Source organism: Pipra filicauda, unplaced genomic scaffold (genome assembly GCF_003945595.2).
Source record: "Pipra filicauda isolate LSUMZ 115617 unplaced genomic scaffold, ASM394559v2 scaffold103_size3290846_pilon, whole genome shotgun sequence".
Lineage (NCBI taxonomy): Eukaryota > Metazoa > Chordata > Aves > Passeriformes > Pipridae > Pipra > Pipra filicauda.
In genome coordinates this window covers 2514047-2541834 of record NW_024103474.1, presented here as the reverse complement: position 1 = coordinate 2541834, position 27788 = coordinate 2514047, and the positions used below count along the sequence as shown (strand labels likewise).

General features: G+C 44.3%; 2 protein-coding genes across 3 annotated transcripts; both read left to right on the top strand.

Moving 5' to 3' along the window:
- Positions 1–935: 935 nt before the first annotated feature.
- MUSTN1 (musculoskeletal, embryonic nuclear protein 1) lies at positions 936–5079 on the top strand. Its single transcript, XM_039379140.1, has 3 exons — positions 936–1167; positions 3906–4026; positions 4738–5079. The coding sequence occupies exons 1-3, from the start codon at positions 1159–1161 to the stop codon at positions 4842–4844; spliced, it is 237 nt and encodes a 78-aa protein (XP_039235074.1). The 5' UTR covers positions 936–1158; the 3' UTR covers positions 4845–5079.
- Positions 5080–8289: 3210 nt separating this feature from the next.
- On the top strand, positions 8290–25160 carry ITIH4 (inter-alpha-trypsin inhibitor heavy chain 4). 2 transcript variants are annotated; one of them, XM_027726905.2, is made up of 23 exons: positions 8290–8409; positions 9684–9844; positions 10068–10172; positions 10973–11135; positions 11240–11350; positions 11426–11554; positions 12420–12536; positions 13094–13262; positions 14224–14340; positions 15767–15948; positions 16821–17003; positions 17520–17659; positions 18296–18450; positions 18942–18974; positions 19272–19328; positions 19815–19847; positions 20269–20319; positions 20639–20677; positions 21162–21275; positions 21897–22071; positions 23479–23633; positions 24386–24488; positions 24809–25160. In XM_027726905.2, the coding sequence occupies exons 1-23, from the start codon at positions 8341–8343 to the stop codon at positions 24882–24884; spliced, it is 2637 nt and encodes an 878-aa protein (XP_027582706.1). In that variant the 5' UTR covers positions 8290–8340; the 3' UTR covers positions 24885–25160. The 2 variants fall into 2 exon arrangements, with proteins under 2 accessions (XP_027582706.1, XP_027582723.1); XM_027726922.2 differs by lacking the exon at positions 19272–19328.
- The last annotated feature ends 2628 nt before the right edge of the window (positions 25161–27788 follow it).

The window sequence follows — 27788 nt, the reverse complement described above, 5'->3', positions numbered from 1 at the left end:
TTGATGTCATGTTCTCATAATGGAAAATACCAATTTTATTTGACCTCCCATTCTTTTTTTTCTGTAACCTAAACAAAACATGGGCAGAGCTCAAAGAAAGGCCAGGGCAGGTTCCTACCACTGCAACAATCAATCATCAGTCTCTCTAGGAGAAGATGTTTGGAGCTCTGCCACGACTGCCTTTTCACATTAACCCACCTGGCTGGAGTCCTGGTTCTTTGTGTTGAGTGCAATCATAAAAGCTGATTTTTTTGCATGATGTGAAAGAAAAAAGGGAAATAGTTCCCCACCCAATCCTCTCCCACTAATGAAAAATAGAAATCATGCTTAGAGATGGGTTTTTTTCTTTAATTTAATTTAAATATTGTTTAGAGAAAAACATTAAAAGTTCTGGGAAGGGTTTTACTCCTGTCAGATGTGCAGTGGGGAACACCGAGTTTATCCGTGTCTGAGTAAGCTGTTCCTGTACAGGTGATGGGTGAAATGGTTACACTTACTAATAGTGCTGGAAGTAGAAAGTGATTTTACCCTCAGTTGTGTAAGATGAGCGATAGAACTGTAAGGGTTAAAACTAGTTAATAAAACCAGTTTATTAACTCTCCAAAACACACAAAATACTCTTATGCTAAAGATCCTGTGCAAAAGCAATCCAGGGCACAATGTTATGCTTTGGACGTTGGGTTTATATAATCTTTAGAGAATGCTTATTTTTTTATGCTGGGAAAGAAATACTCTCTTTTTTATCTTCTCCTTGCTCCCCCAAGAGGATTCAGAGTCAATTTTGTGTCCATAACAAAGTTTTTTGCCTTTTAAAGTTATAAATAGAGCCCCATCGGGCTCCCAGGGAAGCCGCTCCCGTAGCGGACTGGGCTTCCCCACATCCCGCTGCCACAGCTGTCTGCTCCCGTCAGCCCGGCTCCCGCAGTGCTGCACGCCCGAGTCATCGCCAGGAATAAACCTTCCAGCAACAACAACAGCCTCCCTCAACCCGAATCATCCCGGGCTCTGCTTTGGGAAGATGACCCAGCTCATGACTTCACGTTGGATGCTCTATATAAGTCCAGGAAAACAACAGGCGCTCGCAGAGCTCACGGGCTGGATTTAATCGAAGCCGGGAAAGCACCTCGGAGGGATTTGGGGCGAGGGAGCACCGCAGTTATGTCACAGGTACGGGGAGAGCTGTGCCACTGGCTGTCCTCGGAGCAGGGGCCTGGCAAACCTGTTACTGGGTCGGATGCTTTGCTTGGAAGAATTTGTTAACCAGTGAGTTCGGAGTTTCTGTGACTTGTGTGATTGCACCGATGCAGTTTAAACAAGTACAGTGTTAGGAGGGATTATTTGATGAAGAAGGAAAGCAGCTGCCCTCTACGTGGTTAATTGATTTAGTTTTAAAATGTTATGGTTTACCTTAAATATTTTTATTTCTGTAGGAAGGGAAAAAACATTTCCCCTCTTCTGGTTTGGGGATGTTTCACAGAAGGGGGGAATCTCTGCCTTTTCAACACGCTTTCTTAGACAATGATTCGAAATTCTGGCAGTAGTTTTGAAAGGAGGTGGCTATGCTGAAGTGTGTAAAGCTTGATGTGTTAAGATGCAGGAAAAGAGTATGTGACTGAAAATTATAACCATTAGGATACAGTATTCAAGACTGAAATTTTGTGTTACACACTTTTATGTTCATTTTATAACTAATGGTTTGTCTTTACTGCATTCCCCAGTAATCAGGCTTTCAAAGTGCTCTCAGAATTAGTTCAGAAGTGTTGAGGTTTTCATGTAAATGTTACATTTGCAATGCAAGCTGTGTGTGCCTGGCAGAGCTCTCCCCAGCATGAGAGTTTTATGGGATGGGTGGGATGGAGAGTAGGAACACAGGGAGAGTAGGGGAGGACAGTTCTTCAGCCACATAGAGTGACTCAGTTCAGCTGATTTTCTTTATTCCAAAGTAAAAGGGACTTAAAAACCAGTCATGTGTCTTGTAAACCAGCACTTTTTGACTTGTGACAGGAGGAGATAAAGCACAGGCTGCACTCCTGTGCCAGCTGGGAATGGCTCCTGGCAAACCCGGCTCACAAATTCTGGGAGCAATTAGCAGTGGTGGGGCTGTGACCCTGGCAGCTGCTGGCCAGGGCTCACCGTAACCTCTGTGCAGCAGCTTTGCTCTTCAGCTGGGGGCCAGCTAATCCACAGCAACTGTCCTGCTGGAAAATCCTGTGATCAAAGCATGGGAGGGTTTATCTTAAAAAAACTGGGTGAAATTTAACAGCTCTGCTCGGCCTGGCTGTATCTTGGTGCTTCTCTAGATCTGCCTTTCCTCATTGTCCCCAAGAATTCTGTCCCAGTGGGAGGAAGCCTCGCAGTTACTGTCTCTTGCCAGTAATGGGTGAAGGATCTTTGCATGTTTCCCATTTCTGTTAACAAAACAAGGGGCTTTGATTGCCTGTGGACTGTGCCATGGATGTGAGGGACTGTTCCTATCACATGCCAATTGTCATTACAGAGGAAAAAGTGAAACCCTGGCTGTGGGATATTTGATTACTCTGCTAACTGACCATCAGCTGTTGTGGATTTTGGAGGTTTTGCTACCACCCTTTCCCCTCACTTGCCTTGGCCACTGGTGGAGTGTTTTCCCCAGAGATCCTGTGCATGTTTTGTTTCCCACACCACACACAAATGGGATTGACAGCGAGCTATTCTGAGCGCTCCCGGGAATTTACAGCCAGCAGAAAACATGCTGAAGGCCCCCGTGGAGCCAGCCCACCCGACCAAGATCCAGGCAGGCATGCACTGGCTGTGCACGCTCCCTGGTACTCCCTGCTCCAGCCATTTGTAGGCCTTGAGGGATTTGTTTCACTCCACAACCCCTTTTAGCCTCACAGTCAGTGCCTGGAAATGCCTGAGCGGGCTCCACCACTGCCAGAACCCAAATCTCAGAAGCCCTGTGTATGTCAGAGAAGTTTTAGTTGATGGTTCAGTGTGCAGACCTGTTCCAGTTGGAGTGTGTGGGTCTTCTGTTCTTTTTAATCATATCCCAGTGTCCCTGCATCCTGCCACGAGGGCTGCTGGGTGGGACCTTGGAAATCTGTCCATGAAATAGTAAACTGAAGGGGGAATGCTGGTGGTGCTGCCTGCTGCTGAGCGAAGTTGTGTCTGACTGTGGAGTGCTAATTAAAGGTAGAGATAGGCTGATATGAAGCAGTGTTATCCAAATTTTTTTCTAGCAAGATAAACTCTAAACAGATTAGTACTTGGCCATTGCAGTGCACCACCTGATGATGCATCTGTTTCTGTATTAGATTTCCTTCTCCTTCTTCGGGTTCTGAGCCCAACGTTTCAGATGTGTTCAGTACGTGCTTGTAGACAGCCCTGTTGAGAGCTCAGATACTTTTGTTCCCTAAATTTAAGATGATAACTATGATGGATCAAGTGTTTATTCCAACTAAATCAATTCTGGCTTCATAATCTCTCTGAGCAGTCTCCTGAAGAAGTAGTGAGTAGACTGAGGCACAAGCCCAATTTAGTAATGAAGTGTTTTTTCCTTCCCAAATAGTGGACAGATTCTTGAATTACTAATCAGTACTTGCAGAATGATCAAGCAGGGCTGGACAGAAAAAAATATAAGAATAAAAACAATTTTTTTTTTTTAATTAAACAATTCACTACTCTTTCAAAGGCTGTGCAATCAGAAGACAGTTTCAGAACAGCAAAATGGTAACAGATTTTGGGAAGAGCAGTGAAATTTTGGTTATGCAAAGGCCTGGACTAGCTGAGTGTGTAGGCTCAGAGTTGAAATTGGTGGAATATTGTGTTAGCACCTCTGTGTGTTGCACCCTTTGGGTTAAGGCAGCTTTGTTCCCTGTGCTTCAAACCCAAAATACTGATGTCTGGGCAACATGTTTGTTTCTTAGCCAGCACCTGTGAAAAAGAAGCGTCCTCCAGTGAAGGAAGAAGACCTCAAAGGAGCCAGAGGAAACCTTGCCAAAAACCAGGAAATTAAATCCAAAACCTACCAAGTGATGAGGCAGTGTGGTAAGTCTCTGAGATGGAAATTATTAAGCAAAGTAAGACAAAGACAAGTGACAGGGTCACTAGTGGAACAGCAGCCTGCGGTGTGCTCACTACATGGCCTGGCTGGGCAGGGATTTGGGGTCCATCAGGAGCCAGCTGGGCTCTGCTTGGTGGTGCTGTTCTTGTCTGGATGAAAGGGGAAGGAGAGCCAAACCAAGCCCTGGGACTATCATCAATGTCAATGACTGCTCAAGTTGAGAATCAGAAGCTTGGTCCATGGGTTAGGGGATTTCTGACCTCTCAATTTGATGAATTTGATGTCTTTGAGATTCTGCAGAAATTGGGAGGAATAAAGGGCAGGAGGGGAGATAGAAGAGAGTGGCTGCTTGCACAGAATACCCCTGGTGCTCTGGCTTTGTGTTACTTTTCTACCACTAGTATAGGGGAAAATGATGAATTTTAACCCCTTTTCAGCATAATAGCCTAGACTTGAGTAGTTCCCAAATTTCTAAAGCATCTGCAGGGATTTGGGGCCAGTCAATGGTAGTGACCTACAGGTGCTGTCAGCTGCCCTGTGCTCGGGGTGGGAACGCTGTGCTTTAAGGTTTGGGGAATTGATGGACAGATGAAGTATTTATCAAATATGTATACATGTATTCCAGCAGCACTAGGTTCACTCACCAAATTTGGGTGCTACTTCACTGATTGTCTCTCCTGGTTTTCTTTTCCAAGAACAAATGGGCTCTGCAGCACCTTCCGTGTTCAGCCGGGCTCGGACAGGGACTGAAACGGTCTTTGAGAAACCAAAGGATGAGCCAGCCAAGAGCGTCTTTGGCTGACAGCAGACCTGGATGTGTCTCACCCAGATGATTGTTGTAACATTTTCCCAAAATTCTGTCCCTTACACTAGAGTCACTGTAGATTCAAGCAGCTATTTTCCACTGTAAGTCATTAAGGAGGGATTATGCACAAGTCAAAGGGTAAAACTTCCACGTTCATTTTTATTACATGCTTTCTTTCTATGTGTTGGACGGTGTTTGCTACAATGGTTTAATAAAAAAAGGTTGTTGGACATACCTTGGCACACTGTGGTGACTCATTTTGGTTTAGGCTCGGATTAATTCTGGCTGTCCCCTCACGGGTTCCCCCTCACGGCCTTCCCTCACATCTCTCCCCTCACGGCCTTCCCTCACATCTCTCCCCTCACGGCCTTCCCTCACATCTCTCCCCTCACGGCCTTCCCTCACACCTCTCCCCTCATGGCCTTCCCTCACATCTCTCCCCTCACACCCCTCAGGGCAGCACTGCCGTGATTTCCCCTCATGCAGCTCTGCCGGGAGGGCAGATACTGCACCCTCAGAGTGCACCAGCACCAAAGGAGGGATTTAAGCCTATTTCCCAGTGGCTTTTTCCTCATGTCCCACGGGATTGAGTGAGAAATGTGGTGACAGACCCAGCTGCCGTGTCTCGCCCCACCGAGTGTCCCTGCACGGCAGCTGACCCGCCCTGAGGGGGAGTTGGTTTTTTTGCAACACTGTTTATTTCTTGATTTGCTGCATTAAACATCAAATCTGCTTTCCCCAAAACCTGAAGTGTTTCCTCTCAGCTGGATCTTTGTGCTCCAACATGGAGCATCCTCCTGCAGCCCATCCAGGGATAGTAAGGTAGGTGACATGTTTATTTAGGGAATTACTTTAATTTTACACAGGCTGGATGTGATAAAGAGGTAAAAGTGATGTCAAATGTCTCTGTGCACCATGAAAAATTATATTTGCCTTTTGTGCCGCAAACACTTGACAGATAAAACATGATGATGCCCACACAGCTCCCAGAGAGGCTGCAGAGCAGAGCCCACGTGAGGCAGCAGCAAAATCCTTTGGATTTAAGGGGAAAGCTTCCTTAAGGATATTGCTGGTGCATTGCCTTACCCCATATTCTTCACTTTCAAGGATTATCATTTGCAGCCCAGACCTTCCCTCCTCATTTTGCTGGACAGGATTTCTCCATGGAGCCTGGGCTCCTCACAGGTACCTTGGCACAGCCTTTTCCCCTGAGAAAGACCTTTCCAGAGCATGAAAAATGTCATGGTGGAAAAGAGTTCTCACCTTGATAACACTGGAGCTGCCCCTGCAATGGGTTTAACAAACCCTTCTTAATTAATCTGCCATGAGAAGTTGGCAGGAACTTGTTCAATAGTTATAAAAATGATGGAGAAGGACAAGTGGGGCAAAATGTTGTTTTCTTTTGTGTGATACAAGGGACTGACTATTGCAGATTTGCAGGTGGGGTGGCAGGAGAGGGGAGTGCTGTATTCCAGACTCTGTTTCAGAGATGTTGCTGCCAATTTAGCAAAGCACAGAAACCTCTTTGTCCCACAGACTTGCAGCACAAATGCAAAGGAGGAGCAAAGTAAGTCACCTGCCAGAAACTTGGGATTTAGCTAACAGATTTATTTTCACAATGTCATCAGGTTCAATCACTTGTGATGCCTCCCAGTGGGATAGAAAATTCTCAGGACTGGGGATCTCTTATAGTTTTTCTGTCTTTTAAGGTGGATCTCATCTAAAAGATACACACTGGAGGTAAAACCGTATTCCTGGGGCAAAGTCACTTCCCGTTTGGGACAGCAAGGTCTGTGCTCTCCTGTTTGGATCACAGGAGTCCTCCCCTGTCTCCGGGCTCACTGCTGTGCTGGAAAAAATACTGGCTGCTGCTGCAGGACAGGAGATAGTTGTAGGGGAGAGGGACAAATAGAAAGCTGCCTGGAGAATTCTTTTGTCCATTTTTTCTTCATCCTTGCAAGTCTAATCAGTCCAATCACGGCAAACGTGACAATGGACATGGGACCTCAGGGAAAATGGATAGAGGAATGCCTGAAAAAAGCCCCAGGGTTTGAGTTTTTAGGTAACTTTGCACTCAAAAGTACCTCCTGTTGTGATGATGAGTTCAGATCCTTCCTCCAGGATGACCTGGAGTCGTTTCACAGCATGTTCACTCTTCAGAGTGAGAAGCAGTGGGAGCTGCAGGACTGTGGGTGCCCCAGCAGCAGTGGCACTGGACACCAGCAGGGATGGCTGTGGCAGGGTTTGTACTGAAACAGGGCTTGGTGCTCGACTTGGGGACAGGGCTGAACCTGAGGATCTTCCTGCAGCTGCTTCAGCAAACCCCGGAGGGATGTGGAAGGGATTTCACAGGATTCCCAGGTGCTGGCCTGCCCCAGGCACCCGGGAGTGGGGCAGAGCTGACCATGCAGCCTAAAAGTGTGCAGTGAAAGCAGATCTTTAACATCCATGGGATTTTACACGTGGGCATTAGAAAACTAATGACAGATCCACTTAATTAAAGCTAAAGCTTTGGCTCTTGTACCTCTTAGGCCACTAAGTGTATAATCCTGTATATTTTAAGGGATTAAAGCATTACACAAGTTGTACAAGTTAATCAAATGTATAGCAGTTTAATTTTTTTCTCTTAAAATATGTATATATTTACATGTCCTGCTATAAAGACTACAGAATTTGCCAGTAGTATAAACTGCCTGCCTGGGAGAAATGAAGTTTATTTTTTAAAAGAGTTATTTAAAGCACAAGCCTTGTAAGGCCAGGGTGTGCTCAGCACATTATAGTGAACTGGGTGAGTGATAAATTATTGAGCCCTGCATTAGTGTCTCCTCACAAATCCAAGGTCACCAGAAGCTGGCTCTCCATCTGGACACTCTGTCTGTAAAATAGCCATGAAGCCAACACACATGCTCGTATTTCCACAGGATTTTTGTGTTACTTTAGGACAATGAATGGCATCACCTACCAAAGATCATGGCTTGTCAAAGGCAGCCAAAAGGGATGTTTCACAAGTGCTGCTCTGTACCTCTCATGGGCCAGGTGGGCAGGGAGGTACAAAGGTTGAAGAAGCCATCAGCTGTAAAATCTGGTTTGCAGGTTGCATCTCCTGGCAATCTCCAAATCTCTGAAGTGCTGCTTGAGATAATGTTAAGGATGTTCTCTTTCAAATTATTGCTGAGGAATATGGTAGAGATTCCTGCATCTTGTTGCACAGACCAGTTCATCTGCCTGTGGGATTTCACAGGACATGGTGAGATCTAAGTTCAAAAAGGAAGCACAAGGATTTCTTAACTTTGTGTTATGGAACACTAAAATTATAATGTTTAATAGCAAAGATCTGTTGGAAAAAGAAGCGTTAACCAAGTCTGAGTTTTGCTTATGTTTAACAGGTAAATATTAAGTTTCTTCAAAGTCTACATGATATTCCTGACTACAAGTTACTCATTAACTGATTAAGACAAATAGAGATTTCATTTGAAAATTTGTTTTTTCCAAAATGGAGCAGAGAACATTGCTTGCATTGCTGGTCTTTTCCTCACTCATAGTATTAGCAGAAGCTCAGAAGGTATTTGCTCTATTTTTATTATCAATATCTCATTTGCTGATCTGGTGGTATCGCAGTAGCTGGCTAGGTAACTCCTCTGGTCACCACCACCTGGGGAGCCTTGGGTGGATTGGGTTGGGATTTCAGAGCTTTGTGTTCTTTTAAGACCTTTCTGGTTGGTTGTTGGGCTGTTACAGTACGAATGTGGCAGGAGGCATTTGCAGATGTGTCTGATCCTGCTCTTTCTCAGGGATGTAAGATATCAAATTTGAGTGATCAGTGGCTCTGCCTTGGCCACCAGGTGAAGTTTGGAGCTTGACACAGGACCAAATAAGGATTGTTGCAGTGCCAGGAGGTTTCTGACAGGTGTTTAATAATTTATATGGAATGGTAAAGAGGAGAGTAGACAGTTACTTGCACTGTCTGGAGAGACAAACTGTGTTTTGTACCATCTCTGGGTGCCTGGGCAGGGGCAGGTACCTGAACTGCTGGGGTCAGGGCATTATTCTCTCGATGAATATTTTGGGGTTTATCCCATTGTCCTGGATTGTCAGTAGGCATCAGGAGAGAGGGTACACCCTGGCCACATGTGTTGAAAACAGGAGCAGCCATCCATCACTCACCCAGCGCTGGCTGTGGCACCTCCTGCCCTGATGCCCGAGCCCAGAGCTGTGGTCACAGCTTTGTGTGGAATGGCCATATTTAGCTGGGGTAAAGTTTTGAATTTTGGCCAGTGCCATAACTGAGAAGAGGCCACTGGCTGCTATTAAAGGGCCTCTCTGCTTGTACAAGCAGTGAGGGGTTGGAGGCCCATGTGGGGTGTCAAACCTGCTAAGTGTTGTATAGGACATAAGGTGGAAAACAGACAGCAAAGTCAACAGCTGAGAGAGTAAGTAAATAGTCATTCAAAAAGCAGGGCCTGTCCCATGGGTCAAATGCTTAAAGAAGCTTCTGATCTTCCTGAGGTTAATCTTGAGTGATGTATTGGGGTGATGCAGTAGCTGCTTCGCTGTACCCTGAGGAGAGAAAACCACAGAAAAAGGCTTAACAGGACCTTATGTGGGACAACAATGCACAGAGGTAGCTGCAGATTTTGCACAGGGCAGTGGCTGTGGCTGCAGAGATGTGAATAAGCAGATGGCCAGATTGGTGTTGAACAATCCTCTCCCCCCTTCCAACCAGACTTTCTAACAGTTCATTCCTTCATCAAACTTCCCCAACAACATCACCCAGGTAAGGACTGCTTAGGAGCAAAACCAGAGTGTTTCTGTTTCACCCTGTTTACTTTTTTCCAGCCTGCTATTGAAATCTACAGCCTCCACGTGGACTGCAAGGTCACGTCACGATTCGCTCACACCGTCATCACCAGCAGGATTGTCAACAGAGCCAATGAGTCCCGAGAGGCCACCTTTGAAGTGGAGTTACCTAAGACAGCCTTCATCACTAACTTCTCCATGTAGGCCCAGCCCTTACCTGTGGTGTGAAGGAGGCAGCTCTGGGGGCTGGAGAAGGGTTGCAGTGTGTTGGTGGCTCCTGACATCATCCTGGGTGGGGAGGGATGTGGGACCCAAACAGCACCCCCTGCTCGTGCCCCGAGGGCCACAAAGAAACTTCTGTTGAGTTTCTTTCCCCAGCGCATTCTTTCTGATATTAATTAAATTTTTATGGAAACTAAACAGGTCCATTGATGGTAAAGTATACCCAGGAGTAATAAAGGAGAAAGCTGCTGCTCAGAAGGAATATGACACTGCAGTCTCACACGGGCAGAGCGCCGGCCTCGTCAAGTACGTTGCCATTCTGTGTAAAGCTGCTCCAACACTCTTCCTTGGCTCCTCGTTTGGCTGGGGGCAGGTTGAACCCTGGAACCAGTCACCTCCCAGTGGGGGTGTGAAAATCAGTCTTGGGTTCTTGATGGGAGGGACAGTGTGTGGGTATATATATTTTTTCACATATAGATATATATCCATATAAATATGATTTATATCTGGTCCTGCAACCTGGCAGGTACTTCCCAACCAGTGGGAAGTACCACCATTTAGCATTTCTATGGAACTTGCTGTCATAGAATGATTTGTTGGAAGGGACCTTAATGACCAACTTGTTCCAGCCCCTGCCATGGACAGGGACACCTTTCACTAGACCAGGTTTCTCAGAGATCCATCCAACCTGGCTCTCTGTCATGCAAGAGCACCTTCGCATGCTGGGATGATGCTCAGTGTTGAGTCCGCTTCCCCACAAACCCAGAGGACCGTGGCACTTGAGCAGATATCACAGTTTCAGGGTACATTTAATCTGTGCTTCCCAGGTATTCAGACCCAGCTCTGCTTGATCCCAGTCTGAGGCATGCAGGGGTTTCTGCTCCATTTCTCAGCTTGCACCCATGGCACATTAGTGTAATATATGTGACATTTATAATAGTGACTGCAACGCAAAAAATCTTCTCTATGATGAACAGGATTTACTGCTACTCTCTTTTTATTCATCTCATGTGGCCCCCTGGCCATTACTTTGCACACTTCACAAACTCTGGCCACCACAAGGAAACCTTCCCTACAGGAGGTAAATCCCTGTTCTCCACCCCCAGGATCAGAGACAGAAAGCTGGAGCTGTTCCACGTGTCCGTCAGCATCGCGGCCGCCAGCAAAGTCACCTTCGAGCTGACGTACGAGGAGCTGCTGAAGCGGCAGCTGGGCAAGTTCGAGCTGCTCATCAAGGTGCGGCCGAAGCAGCTGGTGAAGCACTACCAGGTGAGCTTGTCCTGGTGAGGGCTGGGCAGGGGGCAGTGCTGCAGGTTTGGGGCATGGCTGTGTTCCCTCCGAGACGCTGATGTTGGATCCTTCTCTGCCCTCAGATCGACGTGCACATCTTTGAGCCCCAGGGCATTCGCTTCCTGGAGACAGACAGCACCTTCATGACGAACGAGTTAACTGAGGCCCTCACCAAAGTGCAGAACGAAACCAAGGTAAGGCAGCAGCTGCCAGGTGTTGCCAGCTGTCAGTAGCATTGCTTTAAAACTTTTCTTCTGATTGCTTTGCAGGCTCATATTTTGTTTAAGCCAACTATAGATCAGCAGAAGGTAAACCCTGAACTCGACGAAACTCTCCTCAACGGTGATTTTGTTGTGCGTTACGATGTTAAGAGAGAAGCCACTGCGGGTGATATACAGGTAAAAAAAAAAAAAGAAATAAAAATAAAAATGCTTTCAGATCACAGATAGGTCTGAATGTGAAGTGCAATCAGCAAAACAGCAACATCTGCTTTGAAACAGCAAGAATGAGAGGAAAAGCACCTTCCATTAATCCAGGGTCAGCAGGAGCTGAGGAATACTCAGTAAATCCCCAGAGAAACTGGGCATGTTGCAAAAATGGATCACCCAAGAAAAACAATCTTTCAAATTTTGTTTCAATACCAAATCTACATTGGTACTTCATAGATGTCTCTTTACATTCTTTTTTATTACTGTTTTGGCTGATCTAAGGTGTATTTGTGGCTTCTTGTAAATGAAGTTTTGAGGACTGTGATTTATATAACTATGAATGCTTGGTTTCCTTGTGGTTTTTGTGATAACTGAGGCATAACTAAAGACAGCAGGAACTTAACAAATATTTATGGACCGATGCATATTCTAGGGAATAAAGTACAGTGTTTTCCATACCATTTAAGTAGTGAAGTATGTAGGGATGTGCTAAAAGATGGAAGCCACAGTCACTGAGCAGAGATGTGCTCACAGGCATGATAAAGAGCTAAGGTGATATACAGTGATAATATGGACATATCATACACGTCACTGAGGTGTCTGATATATGTTTGTATGCTGCTCTCTTGTAATTTCCTCTCTACAGATGGTCTTGCTTCCAGCTAGGAGATACATTTTAATTTCTTTAAGTTCTTTGATTTGGGCTTATCAAGAAGAGCAGAACACTGAGCATGATCCTCCCCCTCCCCTCTTCTTACTATGCCAGAATGTTTAAGATGCAATATTTATTTCTTCAGATGTAATTTCACAGGTGATTTCACATTCTGTATTTCAGATTGTCAATGGGTATTTTGTGCATTACTTTGCACCCAGTGAAATGCCAGTGTTTCCCAAAAATGTCATCTTTGTTATAGACCGAAGTGGCTCCATGGCAGGCAGGAAAATCGAACAGGTAACTTCCCTCAAAGCATGACCTCTGCTTGCACCAGGGACACACACACCAGCCTTCCAAGGAACTGACTGGGAATTTCTCCTTTGAAACACACGCTGGTTTTGTGCACAGCGAAATGTTCAGACTTACAGAAGTGCCTGAAAACACATATGCACAGATTGAAGCTATTAAGGAGCAACACTATTCTGACATAGTTACTCTCGTGGGTACCAAACATTAGGGCAGAGAGTGCCTTTTGTCTCCATCTTTGCAGAATATTTTGCTTCTAATTTTTTATTCAATGAGGTTAAAGAACTCATTTTTCTGTTTTACCTGTGGAGCTCTGTTAGAGAGCAGACAAGCTCCCTACAGCCCTCATAGATGATTTTTCTGTGTCTGTAAGTGAATTGGCCATTTCTGATGGTTTCAACCTAAAAAATACCATTAGGGTTTAATAAAGGCATTGAGCTGCATCTGGAATAACACTGTAGAGAACCCCCTTATCACACTGCAGTTCCAATCCCAGTTCTGGCAGAGAAGTAGGAATAATCAAAGTGATCGTTTTCTCCTTGGAACAGACAAGGGATGCCCTGTTGAAGATTTTGCAAGACCTCCGGCCTGAAGATCATTTCAGCTTTATCACCTTCAGCAACAGAGTGGAGGAGTGGAAGAGCTCTCTGCTGCCAGCCACCGAGGAGAACGTGGCCAGTGCTGCTACTTTTGTGCAGACTCTGTTTGCCCGGGGAGGTAAACCTGCTTGGAACCACAGATATGCACCCACCAGAATGAATTGCTGAGAAAATCATTGGGTTTATTAGTTATACAGTGCCCCCAGTGCTTACAAAGCAAGTCAGACAGTTTTTAATATTTATAAGCGATGAGTGGGAGAGAAAGGCTGAGAGTGGATGGACTAGTGATTATATTATTATATATATATGCATATAAAGAGGTGGTTGCATCCAATCTATGAACCATACAAGCCACAAAGTTTTATTTCAAATTTTTATCACAGAGACAACTGTAAGATTCCCTGATAGCAAATTTTTTTTCTACAGAAAAATGGCAATTCACTCAACATTTGACAGCAGTTTGCTGATTTTTTTAACATGTGAGATCCCCTTGTAAACAAAAACAAAACAAAAAAACCCAAAACCACATCCACGGTTATACTCCCTTGTAAGCCACACCGCAGAAACAAAACAGGAAAAATAGGCATGTGGCATTTCAACTGTTGCATCAGGCAGTGTGCCTGGTGTTAGTCTAGTTTTAAGCACCTCTCTGGGGCTCTGTCTCCTGCACTGTTACACTGTTGGTATTAACAGAGGTTTCCTTACCCTGGGCACTAACACCAATAAACCCACCCGTGCCCAGCTCTCTTCTCTGACTTCTCAAATAACGCAGGGAAACTTTTCTTAAATGTGGATCAACAGATGACAGGGTGTTTATTTAAGCCCTTTTTAAAGGCTCTAGACATGTTTATATTTCCCATGACATATGTGTGGAAAATGCTCCCAAAAGAACACCCTGGCATTGCCATTGCAACATAACACACCGCAGTTAAGCCCAGTAGGCCCAGCCCCTAAATCCTCGTCTCTCAGAAGGATTTTGCTTCCTGCAGAAAACTTTAAACAGCTCTAAAAATGAAGTGCACCAGTTTCTCCGGGTGATTATCCAGTTCAGGTGAGTGATTCCTGCCTTCTCTTTGCAGGCACAGATATCAATGGTGCCCTGCTGACTGCCGTGGGCGCGCTGGATAAAGCCGAGGACCTGCCAGAGCGCAGTGTCTCCATGGTTATCCTGCTGACAGATGGCCAACCCACTTCTGGTGAGTAAATACTGCCCTCAGTCCTCTTTTCCCTGCATTTTTTTGTCTTTTACACTTGCATCCCAGGTGTTGATGGACTTAGCCTGTGTTTCAGAAGAGCTTTGGAATACCCCTGCTTAGCTACTGCTGGATCTGGAGAGGGGGATTATGAGAGGGCTCTGCCAGGGGGTGTAAGGAGTGATGGCAGATCCTTCCTGCCCATGACTTCTTGTCCTTTAGCTGGGAATTGTTTTGCTAAATACCACTGGCTTCCCAGTTTATAAACTCGAGGGAATTTTGGAGATCCTCCAGGCACAGCTGAAATATGAAAGAAAAATACCTAGAGAGAAAACATGGATATTTTGCATGTACAATGTACGGTCCCATTTGGGAGGTATTGGCTTATTGTTTCTTCACCCTCCTTGCCCCAAACTTGAGATGTTTTCAAGATGCTTCCTGTTTTGTATTCTTTCCCATGTCTTAACTAGTGATCAGCTGTGACAGCACAAAACAGAGAATTGAGTTAGAAATATTGGGTGAAATAAGCAGTAACTCCCAGTGCAATGGCACAAACATCCCTTGTGCTGAACAGGGGCTTATCGTAGTGTTTTGTGGCACCAGCATCTCTCCAAGGCCAGCAATATTAATCCAGCTGTAAGCCCTCTAAACAGATCATAAAATTCAGCTCCCAGTGCTGCCTACTCAGCACAGCCACAGTGAGTCTCCAATACTCCTGAGTGCCTTGCACATCCAGCAGTTGTTAGAAATCAGGCTGGGGTGGAGTACCTGGTGTTGTTGCACACACTGCCTTCCTTGGCAAAGCAACTGAAAGGGAAAAATCTGATCTGCTCCCACGATATTGCTACAGGCAGTGGCATTTCTGCCTGGAAATACTGATGGAGAAGCTCTCTATACATGGCCATTGGCAGCTCTTCAAATGGGATAAGATGATGGTGTGAAAACCTTTTCCCTCTGTCACCAAAGGGGCTGGGAGAGAAGCATGGCTGAGCTCACAGGCAGTTTGTTGGAATTGCACCATTAACCAATCCTTCCTCACTGAACTGACACACATAATTTTTATGAATGGTGCTTGTCTTCCCCACAAATCTACCCCTCACATTGTTAACTTGTAGCATGTATCCCTTCTGTCCTAAAATCCTCCTCTGGATCCTGTAATCCTGTAAATCATTTTGCACTTAGCCATGATGACATCAGTAGAAGTTAGTAAAAATCATTAAGGGGAAGAATCATGTTCTGGCACTCCATATGCAGAGTGGTGCTTTCATCTCCAATTCATTTAGCAGTATTCTGTCCTGTGTCTTTCTACTATTTCATTCTGAATTATTTTTAAAACCTTCAGGTAGAATTTCCCATTAAACCTGCCGCTGTCTTTTGGTACTTGAAAAAGCCCAAACCAACAATGATATGTTTTTTGTTTTCATTACAGGTGAGACAAATGTGGAAGAGATTCAAGAAAACATTCAGAAAGCAATCAATGGGAAATATGCTCTTTTCTGCCTTGGCTTTGGATTTGATGTCAGTTATAAATTCCTGGAGAAAATGGCCCTAAGCAATGGGGGAATAGCACGTCGTATATATGAAAATGCTGATGCAGCCTTGCAGCTCCAGGTCAGCAGCAAGGAGTATGCCAGAAAAACCATCTATCAGCTACAGCTTATGGCTAGTCCTTGCAGCAAAACCATAGATTTTCTGGGATGAAATGTTGGGTTTAACTTTACCTGTTAATTCTGGGGAGTAAGGAAGGCTACTTTGATCTGAGTGTTTGTACCCTAACCGTGACTCAAAGCAGAAGTTGTCCTCAAATCAGCTGCATCCAGGCAAACCAGGAAACTCACCCATTTCTGCACTTCAGCAAAAAGACAAATAGTCCAGGGGAAGTGATGATGGAAGAACTTCTGTTCTTGGGTTTGATTTCAAATCACTTGAAGTACCAGCCCTGAAAGCTGCTTGTTATGGTTTCCCTCAAATTCAACAGGCAACCTGAGGCACCTACAGGCAAACTGTGCAGTTCCATCAGTCTGGGTCTTCCCTGTCCATCTGGAGAGGGGTTATAACTTTTGGGACATTCTCTTTTCTTTTGGGAAGCCAGTTCCACCTGTTTTGAATGACTGTGCAGAGGCTGAATTTGTGTAATGCCAGCCCCAGCCCAGAAAGAGAAATATTAATCTTGTCAAGCTTTTAAAAATCAGGTGTGAAAAGGGGCTAAAGCAAAATACCCAGCTGGGGTGGGATGGTGATAATAAGGAAGCTTCCTGGGTACTTGAATTTCCATGGGGAATACAGCTGATCTGGCATGGCCAGCCTGGCTGGAGAAGGTGTGCTGAACCTTGGGAAGAAACATTCTTTTTTTTTCTAAGTTTACGGTAGTCCTGCACTACTGAAGAAAAATCTTGTTAAAGGTGTTTTAGACATTCAACATATTGCTTTGCATTATTTTGCCGTCATTTGTGTGTGTTCTCTCTCTCTCTGTTTCTCTTTAGGGCTTTTATCAAGAGGTGGCTACGCCAATATTAATGAAAATTGAAATGCAGTATCCAGAAAATGCCATTGAGGGATTAACCAAGAACAATTTCGCGCTGTTTTTTGAGGGATCTGAAATTGTAGTGTCTGGAAAAATTAGGAATGAGCTGGATCTTTTGCCAGTAGAAATTAAAGCTCAGTCAGTAAGTGTTGTTTACTAATTGTGAAAAATACCCCTCCCTTCTGTCTATTGTGGCCCAGTAGGAGACTTCCAGAAGTGTTTTGTGTGCAGTACATGTTTGGGTGTTCAGCTGTTTTCCCATTTTATAAAATATGTGAGAATTCAAACAATTTCCCCTTCCTGAACGTGCTACAAAAGAAAAACTTGAAGAATATTCACAAATTAGCAAACAGCAATTTTAATCCTTCTGAATCTATAATATTTTGGCCTTTCAAGCATTTTTAGGTTTGTACTGTTACAGTGAAGTAGGAAATCTCAATTATTCATCTCAAAAGTGTTGAAGCAGAGCACTTTCATTACCCCCTTTTTTCAACACGCTTCTTTGGTAGTCTGGAGTTGCATTTTCCAATGGGAAAGGAAAAAATCGAAGGACAAAAAGGGCACTTTGGTACAGAAAGATGTTCCTTTAAGTCTAATAATGTGACTAGAAGCAAAGCCTGGAACTGTTCTTTTGACAGTCAGTTTTCTCCCACCTCAGCACACTAGTGACTTGACTCTTAAGGAAGAAGCAAATGTCAAAGAGAAGGAGCAAATATTCCAAGATCAAAGATACATCTTTGGGAATTTCATAGAGAGACTGTGGGCTTACCTAACCATCCAACAGCTTCTGGAAAAAGCGTAAGTTATTTTAATGTTTCATGTAACAAACTTCTAACTTCTTACAACATAAATTCCTTATTCACAAGGTGTATGATCAGAAAACACAAAGAAACAGGAATATTTCTCCAGGTAGTATCAAAAACATGGGATACTGGGAGAATACTGCATTACTGTATGATGAGTATGAGGTGCCTTTGAGTTTATGATAGCACTGGATCATTAAATGTGTATATATACATATACACATATAAAAACATAATGTAAAATATTCTTCATGACATTACTATGAAGTAGATTTTAATTGTATGGATTGTGTTGAGCTGTTGTTACGCATCCAGGAAGACTGTCTGTGGATAAGGAAATGGCAATAGCTAGTGAAAAGAACAATGTGTGTGTCCATAAGACATACATGGATCTTGTATCTGTTATTTTTCTGAGTCTGTACAACACACAGGCTCCAGTGTTGCAAAGAATGAAGCACCTCCATAATTTCAACCCTGTGAAATTTCAAGCAGCTGGGTTATCCCAATCAGACTGCTGACCCTTCAATAACAAAAAGTATCTGCCAAGACACAGCTAATATGTAAAGGAATCTGTAGATGACTTTTTTATATTCTCTACGTGTTATTTCTTCATCATTAACACAGACTTTAGTATTTCAGCCCCAGAAGAGGACCAGAAGGCCCTGGAGGCACAAGCCCTGGAGCTGTCTCTGCAGTTCAGCTTCGTTACACCTCTCACTTCCATGGTGGTCACCAAACCCGCCGACCAGCAGCAGGGAGAGCTGGCAAACAAACCCACTGAAGCTGGTAAATGGGGCATCAAACAGCCCCCCTGGAACAGGCTGCTGCTCTTGACTTGTTGTTGGCCTCCATTTAGGTTCATTTGATAGTGATGTGACAGTAATGAGGCACATCAGAGGCAGGAGTTCAGGGATTGGCTTCCTTTCAAAACAAAACATACGGGATTTTTTTTGAAAGGTGAAGTGGTGGAATGGGCACTACTGTTGAAATGGAAAATAATTTGTTTAAATATTAACCAAAGGTAATTTGGTAGTTGTTACTATTACATTCCTGCCGATGCAAAGGGGTTCCACACTTTTCTCTGTAGCTAAAAAAATGAATGTGGGGGGAAAGCATCCAGGAGTCTTGCAGGTGCACTCTCTCCCCATCCTTTAACACAAAAAAAGCTCATCACCTAAAGCCCAGCACTGCCTTGTCCCAGTTTGCTGTTTTGCACATGGGTAAAGTCATTTAGTGTAGACTTTATTACACTAATCTGTCCCTCTTCCTTCCCTTAGATAATGAGAAGCCCAGCAATCGTCTAGTAGGAAGTAAGTGTTTTCTTCTTTTCCAGTAGCATATTTCCATAATAGTCTCTAAAGAAAAAACAAGCAGTTATTTGTTCTACAGAGGGAAATATCTGAGATCTGGAAAAATGTGTGAAGCAAAACATAAACAAAGCCTGCCACGGTCTCTGGCAGGGTTTGGGTGGATGACATGGTCCAAGGGAGAAAGTATTCCCTTCAGAAAGTCTCAAAGGCCAAAACTGTCTTTGCTCTTGAGGAAAAGTAGTTCTTGAAGTGAATGGTGTTAATGATGCTTTCTGCTTCCTCCTACCATGTGTGAAGCATTTCTCAAGAAATCCACCTCCGGACCTCTTGGAATGCCTTCTGAGGATGTTTTAGGTATTATTTCCCCCTCTCTTTGAGGGGATAGTATTTACTTGAATATTAATTTTATAGGCGAAGAGCCTTAGTTTTGCTCTACATTTCACAGAAATGTATTGAGGGAACCACAATGCTGCCCTGTTCTCTGGAGGTTGCCTCTTTCAAAGTGGTGCCAGGGAGTTTAGCAGCAGAACAGTCCCTGACCTGGAGCACAGCCCAGTGACTGTCCTGCCCTGCTCAGGGGGCACACAGAGCTCGGGGCTGCCCTTCCCTCAAAGCTCCCCCTGGCTGCAAGAGGAGAAGAGTTTGGGGCATCTCTGCAGCACCACCTGTTTGTGTAGCTGCTGCCAAGCCCTGTGTTGGTGTGATGGTCAGGCAGGCACAGCTGCTCGAGGGCACTGTGGGAAAGGAAGGCAGAGTTACAGATTGGATGTTTGAAACACTCCTGTGAGATACTTGAGACAATCATGAATAAATCACAGATACCCTCTTTTCTTTCTCCAGCTACTTCTAGAATGAGGGCTGGATCAGCTCCTGGTAAGTGTTCCCCTGTTTTTATTTGGAATGATTCTATAAGGTTCATTTCATATGTAGGGTCATAGCTACATTGCTTTAATAAATACATTTTGATTGGGAATGCCCACTTGATTTACAATTTAGTTTTTAGTAGATGTATTTCAGTCCACAGATATTTTATAACGAACTACAAACTTCTGAAAACCATCTTGATCCCTTTTCAGAAATAAAAAGTTACTACACCTCCTGAAAATAAATGTGAATTATTGGGGAAAGTATATCTTAATCAGCTGAAGGAAATGGGTGTCATTTACCAGTCCTGGGGTATCCAAAAATACCAGTGGGCAATGAGCAGGAGGGATCCCCTGTTTCAAAGGGTGAGGAGGGAGATGCAAGGCATGACCCCAAACCAACAAAACATTGGAAAAACCTTTTATTTCAGGTCGGTGGGCTGAGCTTCAAACTGTCAGCAGCCGGAAGCTGTTTTCGGGAGGTAATGAATGGCTCACCGCGTGTGAGGGAGGAGCCGGGGTGGCTCTGCTGGGTTCGGCAGCCCTGAAAGCTCAGCTCCAAACCCTCCCACAGCCCCGGCTGAGCGGTCCCCGTGGCACGGCCCATCCTAAGAGAAACAGGCACTGGACGTTGGGCTTTTTTCCCCTCGTTGGAACATCTTGTTTTAAGCAAAGCTTTCTGTAGAAATTAGCGCAGACCTCTGCTAAAAAGGCTTCTGTCACAGCATTCTTCCTGGTTAATTAGCTGACTCAAAGAAAAATGTTTCATTGGACTCTTCTTACTAATTTTAAGTGTTTCAGTTTCCAGGCTAATGGGCGGAGTGAGAGCACAACCTGTTGGTAAGTGATACATATCCTAGTCCCATTTCAATTACTAATATAACTGTAATGTACACTTTTCCATACAGCAATGTTTTTTCTAACTGCATCAACTCCATGAAAACCTTTTCCCTCTCCTTGCAAACCTTAGCTGGTTTTTTCCACTTAAGTAGAAAATATCTCCATATCCCATGAGAAAGCCTCTCTGGCTCAAAGATATAACCACCAAGAGAAACGCAGTACAACAGATCTTCAGCCTCAGCTTTTTTAAGGGCTCATTGTCCTGAGTAAACTCTAAATTTAAAAATCTATTGGTTTCATTCATTTCAAGGTGCTGTGTCTGGGTGTGGTTTTCAATAATTATTACTGTGGTTTTAATCATCTATTCTAAAAGCCATAACTAATATCTTAGGTATAAATTTGTTAAGTATTTTTGCTGTGCCTATCCAGAGGGCACAGACTAGATTTTTTGTTGTATGCTGATACTGTTCTTCTGTCTTTTCAGTTGACGAACATCCACAATTTCTTCTGGAATTAGCCAAACCAAGTGAAACAATCTGTTTAAATATTGATGGAAAACCACAACCCTCTGTCCACCTGCTGTCAGATCCAGAGCAAGGTGAGTGAGCCGGGTTACCCCCAATACCAAGGACAAGGAGAGTCACTTGGTCTGTGAGAGCAGTTGGTGCCTTTGGAAATAACCCCCTTTCATGAAGGGCTGTATCATACCTGCTGCCTTGCACTGACTAGAGGGGCTGTGGTTAATTTTTTGCCTTTCTATTAGGCAATATTAATGTTGCAACAGCTGAGGGCACTTCTCACAGGTCTGGTTGTGGGTCACCTCCTCCTGGTGTCACATCCATGGTCTTTAGAGATTTCTGCTGCCCAGTCCTTGGGGGCTTTGGAGGATGTAGAGACCTTAAACCCCAAGGTCCCTGTGTGGTGACAGAAAGGTGCTCTGGCAGTTTTTCTGTGGTCCTGAAATCAGAGGAGCCATAGCCCCAGGCACCTGTTCTGACCATGGAACAGACACCTCCATGCAGGAGGTGGCAATACAGGGTTAAACAGGCTCTGGTGATCCCACCAGCCTTGGGGCATGAAATCCATGGGTACTGTGCCTCACAAAACTAGATTTGAGACCCTGAAGGGGTTTCAGCAACAAAACTGCAGCAGTTTCATTAAGATCACTTGCACCTTAAAAGCACAGTCACCTGAAAAATCTGTATTAATGGTATTAAAGGACTGACTGTGATGGGGAAACTTGGAGATGGAACAAATCAGTTTGTGGAGTTTAGAATTAACTATGTGAATCCCCCCGTGCAAATCCACGTCTCCACCGATGGGATCGTTGTCAGCCACAATAATGAGAACACTCGGCTGCCATGGACAGAGTCAGCCACCTCCACCATCCAGGGGTAAGAAACATCACCCTGTCCTTTCCTAAGCTTGAAAATGTGTCAGATCTTTGTTCATTCAGGCCTCCACTTTGCCATTTACCTGAAGTGAGTGCTTACAAATGTTCTTATCCAGTGAGTGTTTCAGTGTGAGCGGCAGCAGGGTACCTTCATAATCCCCCATTTCAAATATGGAGAACAAAATAGATTTGATTTTAATTCTCCATGCCTGTGTGAAGAGAAACAAAACAACTGCACCACCAGCCTGCTTTTCTGCTTCAACATCAGAGGCAGGACATGTCTGTATCTTCCCAAGGAAAGGACCTCCAGCGGTGTGTGGCAGCCCTGGTGCCACCACGAAGTACTTTGTGTCCCTCCAGCAGCAGAGCGAGCACTGCAAAGTGGTGGCTTTGACATTTACTGTCCCTTTTATACAGCAGTTGGCTCCACACAGGCTGGAGTTCTCTCTCTCCTCAGTTTTAGCAGTAACTCCCATCTGGGTGGCCGACATTTTTTATGGGAAGGCATAAAGTGTTGGAATAGCTGTCTGTACCTAAATGCCTGCTGTTGGAAAAGGAGCACTTTAAAAGTAGACTTTATTTGTCAGACTAATTAGAGCAGGATCCTTTGCTACCACAAGGAAGAGCTGAGTGTAGCTGATTCCACCAGCTTTTTTATATTGCTGGAATAAACACCCCCAAGAATCCAAGGTTGGCCTGGGGCAGACAGGACACAGAGTGCTCCTACCTTACAGGCAGTGCTAGACAATAACAAGTCCTACAACAACTGCTTTCAATTATTTTTGTAGTCCAAACAGAGCCAAGAACATGCTGGATTTACACCCCTGTGTAATTTGTCTGCCAAGCAGAATGATCCTCCTGCTTCAAACCAGCAGCCGAGCCCTGGCACCCACAGCACTGTGAACACCAGCACCTGGGGGCCCCAAGTGACAGTGACAGTTGTGTTCTGCAAGCCCACCTGGGGTCACAATAACATTAATGGGTCAGAAAAAAGGCAGGGGCTGAAAAAACTTGTGGAATATCCAAGTAAAAACTATGTGATTTTCTCATTAATTAGCCTGAAATATTTTATCTAGTCTACCTTTTTTCTCATTAAAATGGTGAGAAAATATTCTTTTTTTTCCCCCATCCAAGTGTTTCATGTCATTATGGATAATAAGGTGCATTCATCAGCAAAAAGTTCTTCTCTGTTGGTGTGTTTCCAAGACCTGTTGTGCAGCACGGAAAGAAAAGATACACTACTCAACGTTTCTTAGCTTAAAAATAGACACCAACAAATCATGAAAAATGCAATTGCAAAGAGACAAAAGGCAAAAAAAAAATATTTTGATTAATTAATGTCAGTTAGTTAAATACATATTCTTTCTTCATGTTCTTATTTGAAATACTGTCACGATTTACTTCCCAGTCTTAGAGTCTCGGTTGAAAAGGAAAGAAGCTTTACAGCATCACTGCCTGACACGGTCACAGTGAAAATTTCCCTCGTCAAGTTCCCAGATGTTTTCCTTGGGCTGTATTTCTTGGACACCAACCATTTTTCTGACAAAGTCAGTGGAGCTCTGGGTATGTGTTGTTACAGATGTATGGGGCAAAGAAGGATGGTTTTGTAACTAAGCTCCTGAAATGAGAATATAGCGGGGAGTTTGTTTCAGGGTGTTCTTGAGAAACTTCACATTTAATTTATTCTTTTTGGACACGTAACTTTTCCTGCCTGGCAATGCAGACCCTGCTCTGCGAGGAGGGGAGGTCTGACCCTGCAAACACAACACAGTGCTTCTCCATTCACCAGTGGCACAACCCTAAAGAGCCCATTATGGGTTTAGGAGTTGTTAAAACAAGACTTAAATAATAGTTGGGCTTAACCTCACCAGTGCTGTGGAATGACAATGATTTATGCAGCAAATTCATTTGATGTCAAGTAACGGAGCATAAATAACAGACGTAAAATTGTAAACAATCACGGTTAGAAAATGGAAACCAGCTGATCCTGAATGTCTCGGCTCCAAAAATCCTGATGGGACTAAAACTGAAGCTGTTTCAGAAACTTTGCAAATGGAGAGGCTGCATCTCCCAAAACCACAAAAAAAATAATTGTGAAAACCCATCAGAGCAAGGCTGAGCCTCCCTGTGGAGAGCGTTAGGGATAACAGGAGATCACAGCTGAAACACAGGAATTTTCTTAACTTGCTAAGGGAGCTTTCATTTGTTTGTTTTCTGAGATGAAGAGCTGCTTTCCTGGAGTTAGAGCTGCCATTTGGGTTAAATGACCAGCAATGTTGTATTTTTAAATAATTTGTGTGTCTGTTGCTGCTTAGGTCAATTTTATTCAAAAGCACAATTTAGGGATAACTCCAACACCAACCAGAGAGCTGACGAAAGACTCCTAACGGTGTCTGGATCTGAGCACAAAGTTTCCAGGTAACACACATGGGGGGGGGGGTGCTTTGAGATGTATTTTATCAGGAAACCCAGGAGATCAAAAGAAATGAAACTGGGGGAGTGTGTGCCTGTATGAACACACCTCTTTGGTGTAAATAACTTGCACTTGAATTTTTCCTTAACAGCCTGAATTTGTTGCTTGTTAAGTGATGCTACAGGGCCCAAGGCTCCTATTTCATGGGGGAATAATCATATCCTGGGTGCAGCTCTGACTCCTGGTACCATCTGCACACGTCAGGGCAATTCTGGGCCTGCCCTTTGAGTGTGTTATCATAGTTCTTGTTTTGATTTTGTTTCAGGATGTACAAGAAAGATTACAGGCTTGAGTCAGCCCGTGGGCCCGTTTCCTGCTGGTCAATAGATCTAACTCCCTAGGAAAAAATTTTCTGGGAAAGAAAACTATGCAGATGATGCTCTTCCACGTACTTTTGATACTTTCATCAAGAAAACCACTCAGTTAAAGCCTTATTGTTACTATATACATAGTAAAATATATATCACAAATATTTTACCTTGAAACAATTATACTTGCAAGATGAGACTGTGCCTGCTTGTTTGCTGTTTGAAAATGGTTTCTAATCCATTGTTGTTGAAGATTTATGTGAATGAACTAAATAAAATCAACATTATCAGCTTACAGTTTGATATGGACACATGGACTTAGGTTTCCAAAATAAAAATCAGTGGCAACATCATCCAAGCCAACAAATGAGTCATGCAAACAGGGATAGATTTCTAAAATGTGCACCCTCTATCCAGGTGTAAGTGATGGTGTTCCTGAACCATGTGTTTTGTGGAAAGAGCAAGAAATTTAAGGCAGTATTTGTTTATCACGTCTCTCATTTTTTATTTTATTGCTGCATTAAGGTTCTCTTGGAGGTCATTCTGTAAGGCAGTTCAAATCTGATGAAATCAGCAATAAATAGGATCATTTGGAGACCACAAACCTGCACTGGCTGCAGTCCCGTTCACTGCTGCAAAGCCTCTGAGGTTCCCTTTTAAAAACACCTGCAAAACAGCTGTTCACTGGTTGCAAAAAAGACCTCTGACTGGTTGCAAAAGACAGCATCTCGGCCCAAAAGTTAGCAGCCATTTTTGGCACCATTTCATGCAGCATTTTGCAAACATTGGAAGATGTTTCACAAATAATGAATAACTCAACCCCAACTTGCCACGCACGGAGGTAACACTGCAGAGTAAACACACACACAGAAGCTTCTGCCCATGGATTCCAAGCTGTACTTTCAGTCTTCAGCTTGTTCATAGCTTTTAATTCTAAAATTATTTTGTTTTAGAATTTTTGTTCCTGTGTATCTTTGAACCCATAAATATGCCAGCAGTTCAACAGAAGTTGCTTTCTATCCTGCCAATAATACATAACTGGAAAAACCTTATTATTTTAGAGCAAAGTACTAAAAGAGAGGCAATTTCTTGCCAAAGCCAATAAACAAACTACGTAATTAGAAGCCTGTTTTTATAGAAGGACCATGCAGACATGATGCCAAGATATGTTTGTGTGAATTTCTTGGACTTTCAAAATGTAGATTTGCAGGTGGCGATTTTGCTGGACAAATTACACGACAAACAATGTGGAATTTGGAAACTGGGAACGCCAGATTGCTCACTTGCATCAAAAACAGGCTTACCCAATTTGCAAGGCAGAAGATTGCCTTATAAACGAACTTGGGATTTGAACCACGTGCTGTGGATCCTGGGTTCTATCAGCGGACTTGCTGCAACGTAAAAATCCCTGCTTTCGGTTGCAGGGTGTCCACGTGCCCTCTCCTGCCCTGCCTGCCAACTGCAGGGATAGAAACAGCCCTGATGGGGAGCAGTGGGGCACGGACGGAGCAGCTTTCACCGCGCACCTCTGCTCCGGGGAGGCTCGAGCGTGTGCGGGCCGCTCCCCAGAGCGGCCCCAAGCCCCGCAGTGCCGACCTTCCCCGGGCAGCCCCTGCCCTGCTCGGGCAGCTCTCCTTGGCTGCAAAGAAGCACATCCCGCTAACCCGGACGGATGGGAAGAAAACCAGCTGCCAGCCTTCCTCATAAAAACTCTTTGCGTAGTTGGTGTCTTTTCCCCCTCTTTCTACAACTTCCCAGCGGAGCTGTCCCTGTCCCCTGGGCTGGATCCGACTTGTGTGGCTGCCTCAGGCGCCGTGCCCGGAGCCGCTCAGGAGCCTCTCGTGTCTCCAAGGGGCGCTCGCGGTTGTTCCCACAGGGATGTCTGTGTTTCCTGCAGCAGCCCGATGTCGCTGCTGTGCCTGGCTACTGCGGCTCCCAGATTCCTGGAAGTGCGGCTTCCCCCCTCCAGGTATGCTGTCCATTCCATAAGGATGTGCCATTCCACTCTTCTTCACTTGAATTGTATTTTAGTTTGATGTTTAGTCACTCTCCTCCTGCCCTTTCTGAGGCCCAGAGTGAGTTCTGATTTTCTACACTCCCTTCCTTTGCTCAAGGAGTTGAAGGCAGACACAATAATGAATATTTTGCATTCTGTAATTTCTAATTCCAATGCAAAATAACAGATATATCCACATCTCACAGTAGATCTCTCTCACACTTCTCTTTCAACCAGCATTGTCCCTGTTGGCAGTAGGAGTAAATGTTTTATTTAACTGAAAGCACCTCTCTGCTATTTCTCTCTGCCCTCCTTGTGACCTCTAGGTCCATTTGCTGTTATCTCCTACCCTGCAGGAATCTTGGAGTGCATATTGAACAGGAGCCATGCAGAAGCAGACCAGAACCCCTGAGGTCAACTCCTGGCTCACAGTTCTGTCACAGCTGACAAGGCTCCTGCCACCTCCAGGGATTTGCCTAATCCCCATTAATCAAAGAAGAAAGCTCAGTGCTCAGCACTGCCTTGTGCCCAAACTCTGCCAGACAGGCAGGTGAAGGTCTGCTGTGCCCTGCTCTGGTTTATTATGTTAATGGGGTGAGTACAGGACCAGCCCTGATTCCATCTAATTAATTATCTTAGAATAAAAATCTTAGAATAAAAGTTTAGAACCATGTAAACTTAACCTTACTAGTTCCAATGTTCTGGTCTCTCACTCCTTTCTGTTATTCTCCCTGCCTTCCCCATTTTTCAGTAATTTATAACCATCTGTAGAAACTACTGTTTTCTTTCATCATTTTTGTCTGAATTTAGCAGGCAGAGATATGTAGCCACTGTGACACCCTCTCCTCTTCCCAGTTTTTTTTAATCTACAAAACTTTTGCTTTCAGTAAAGATTTTGCTCCTGGAAAAGGCCTGTATCTCCCATAAATTTAACAGTAAGT

Bases quoted from the DNA above. Each gene is read 5' to 3' on its own strand.
- MUSTN1 (XM_039379140.1), top strand. The intron at 4,027-4,737 runs GTAAGTCTCTGA...TTCTTTTCCAAG, and splicing joins CCAAGTGATGAGGCAGTGTG to AACAAATGGGCTCTGCAGCA.
- ITIH4 (XM_027726905.2), top strand. From the start codon at position 8,341: ATGGAGCAGAGAACATTGCTTGCATTGCTGGTCTTTTCCTCACTCATA. The intron at 9,845-10,067 runs GTAGGCCCAGCC...GAAACTAAACAG, and splicing joins TTCATCACTAACTTCTCCAT to GTCCATTGATGGTAAAGTAT. The intron at 17,660-18,295 runs GTAAGTTATTTT...CACAGACTTTAG, and splicing joins CAACAGCTTCTGGAAAAAGC to TATTTCAGCCCCAGAAGAGG.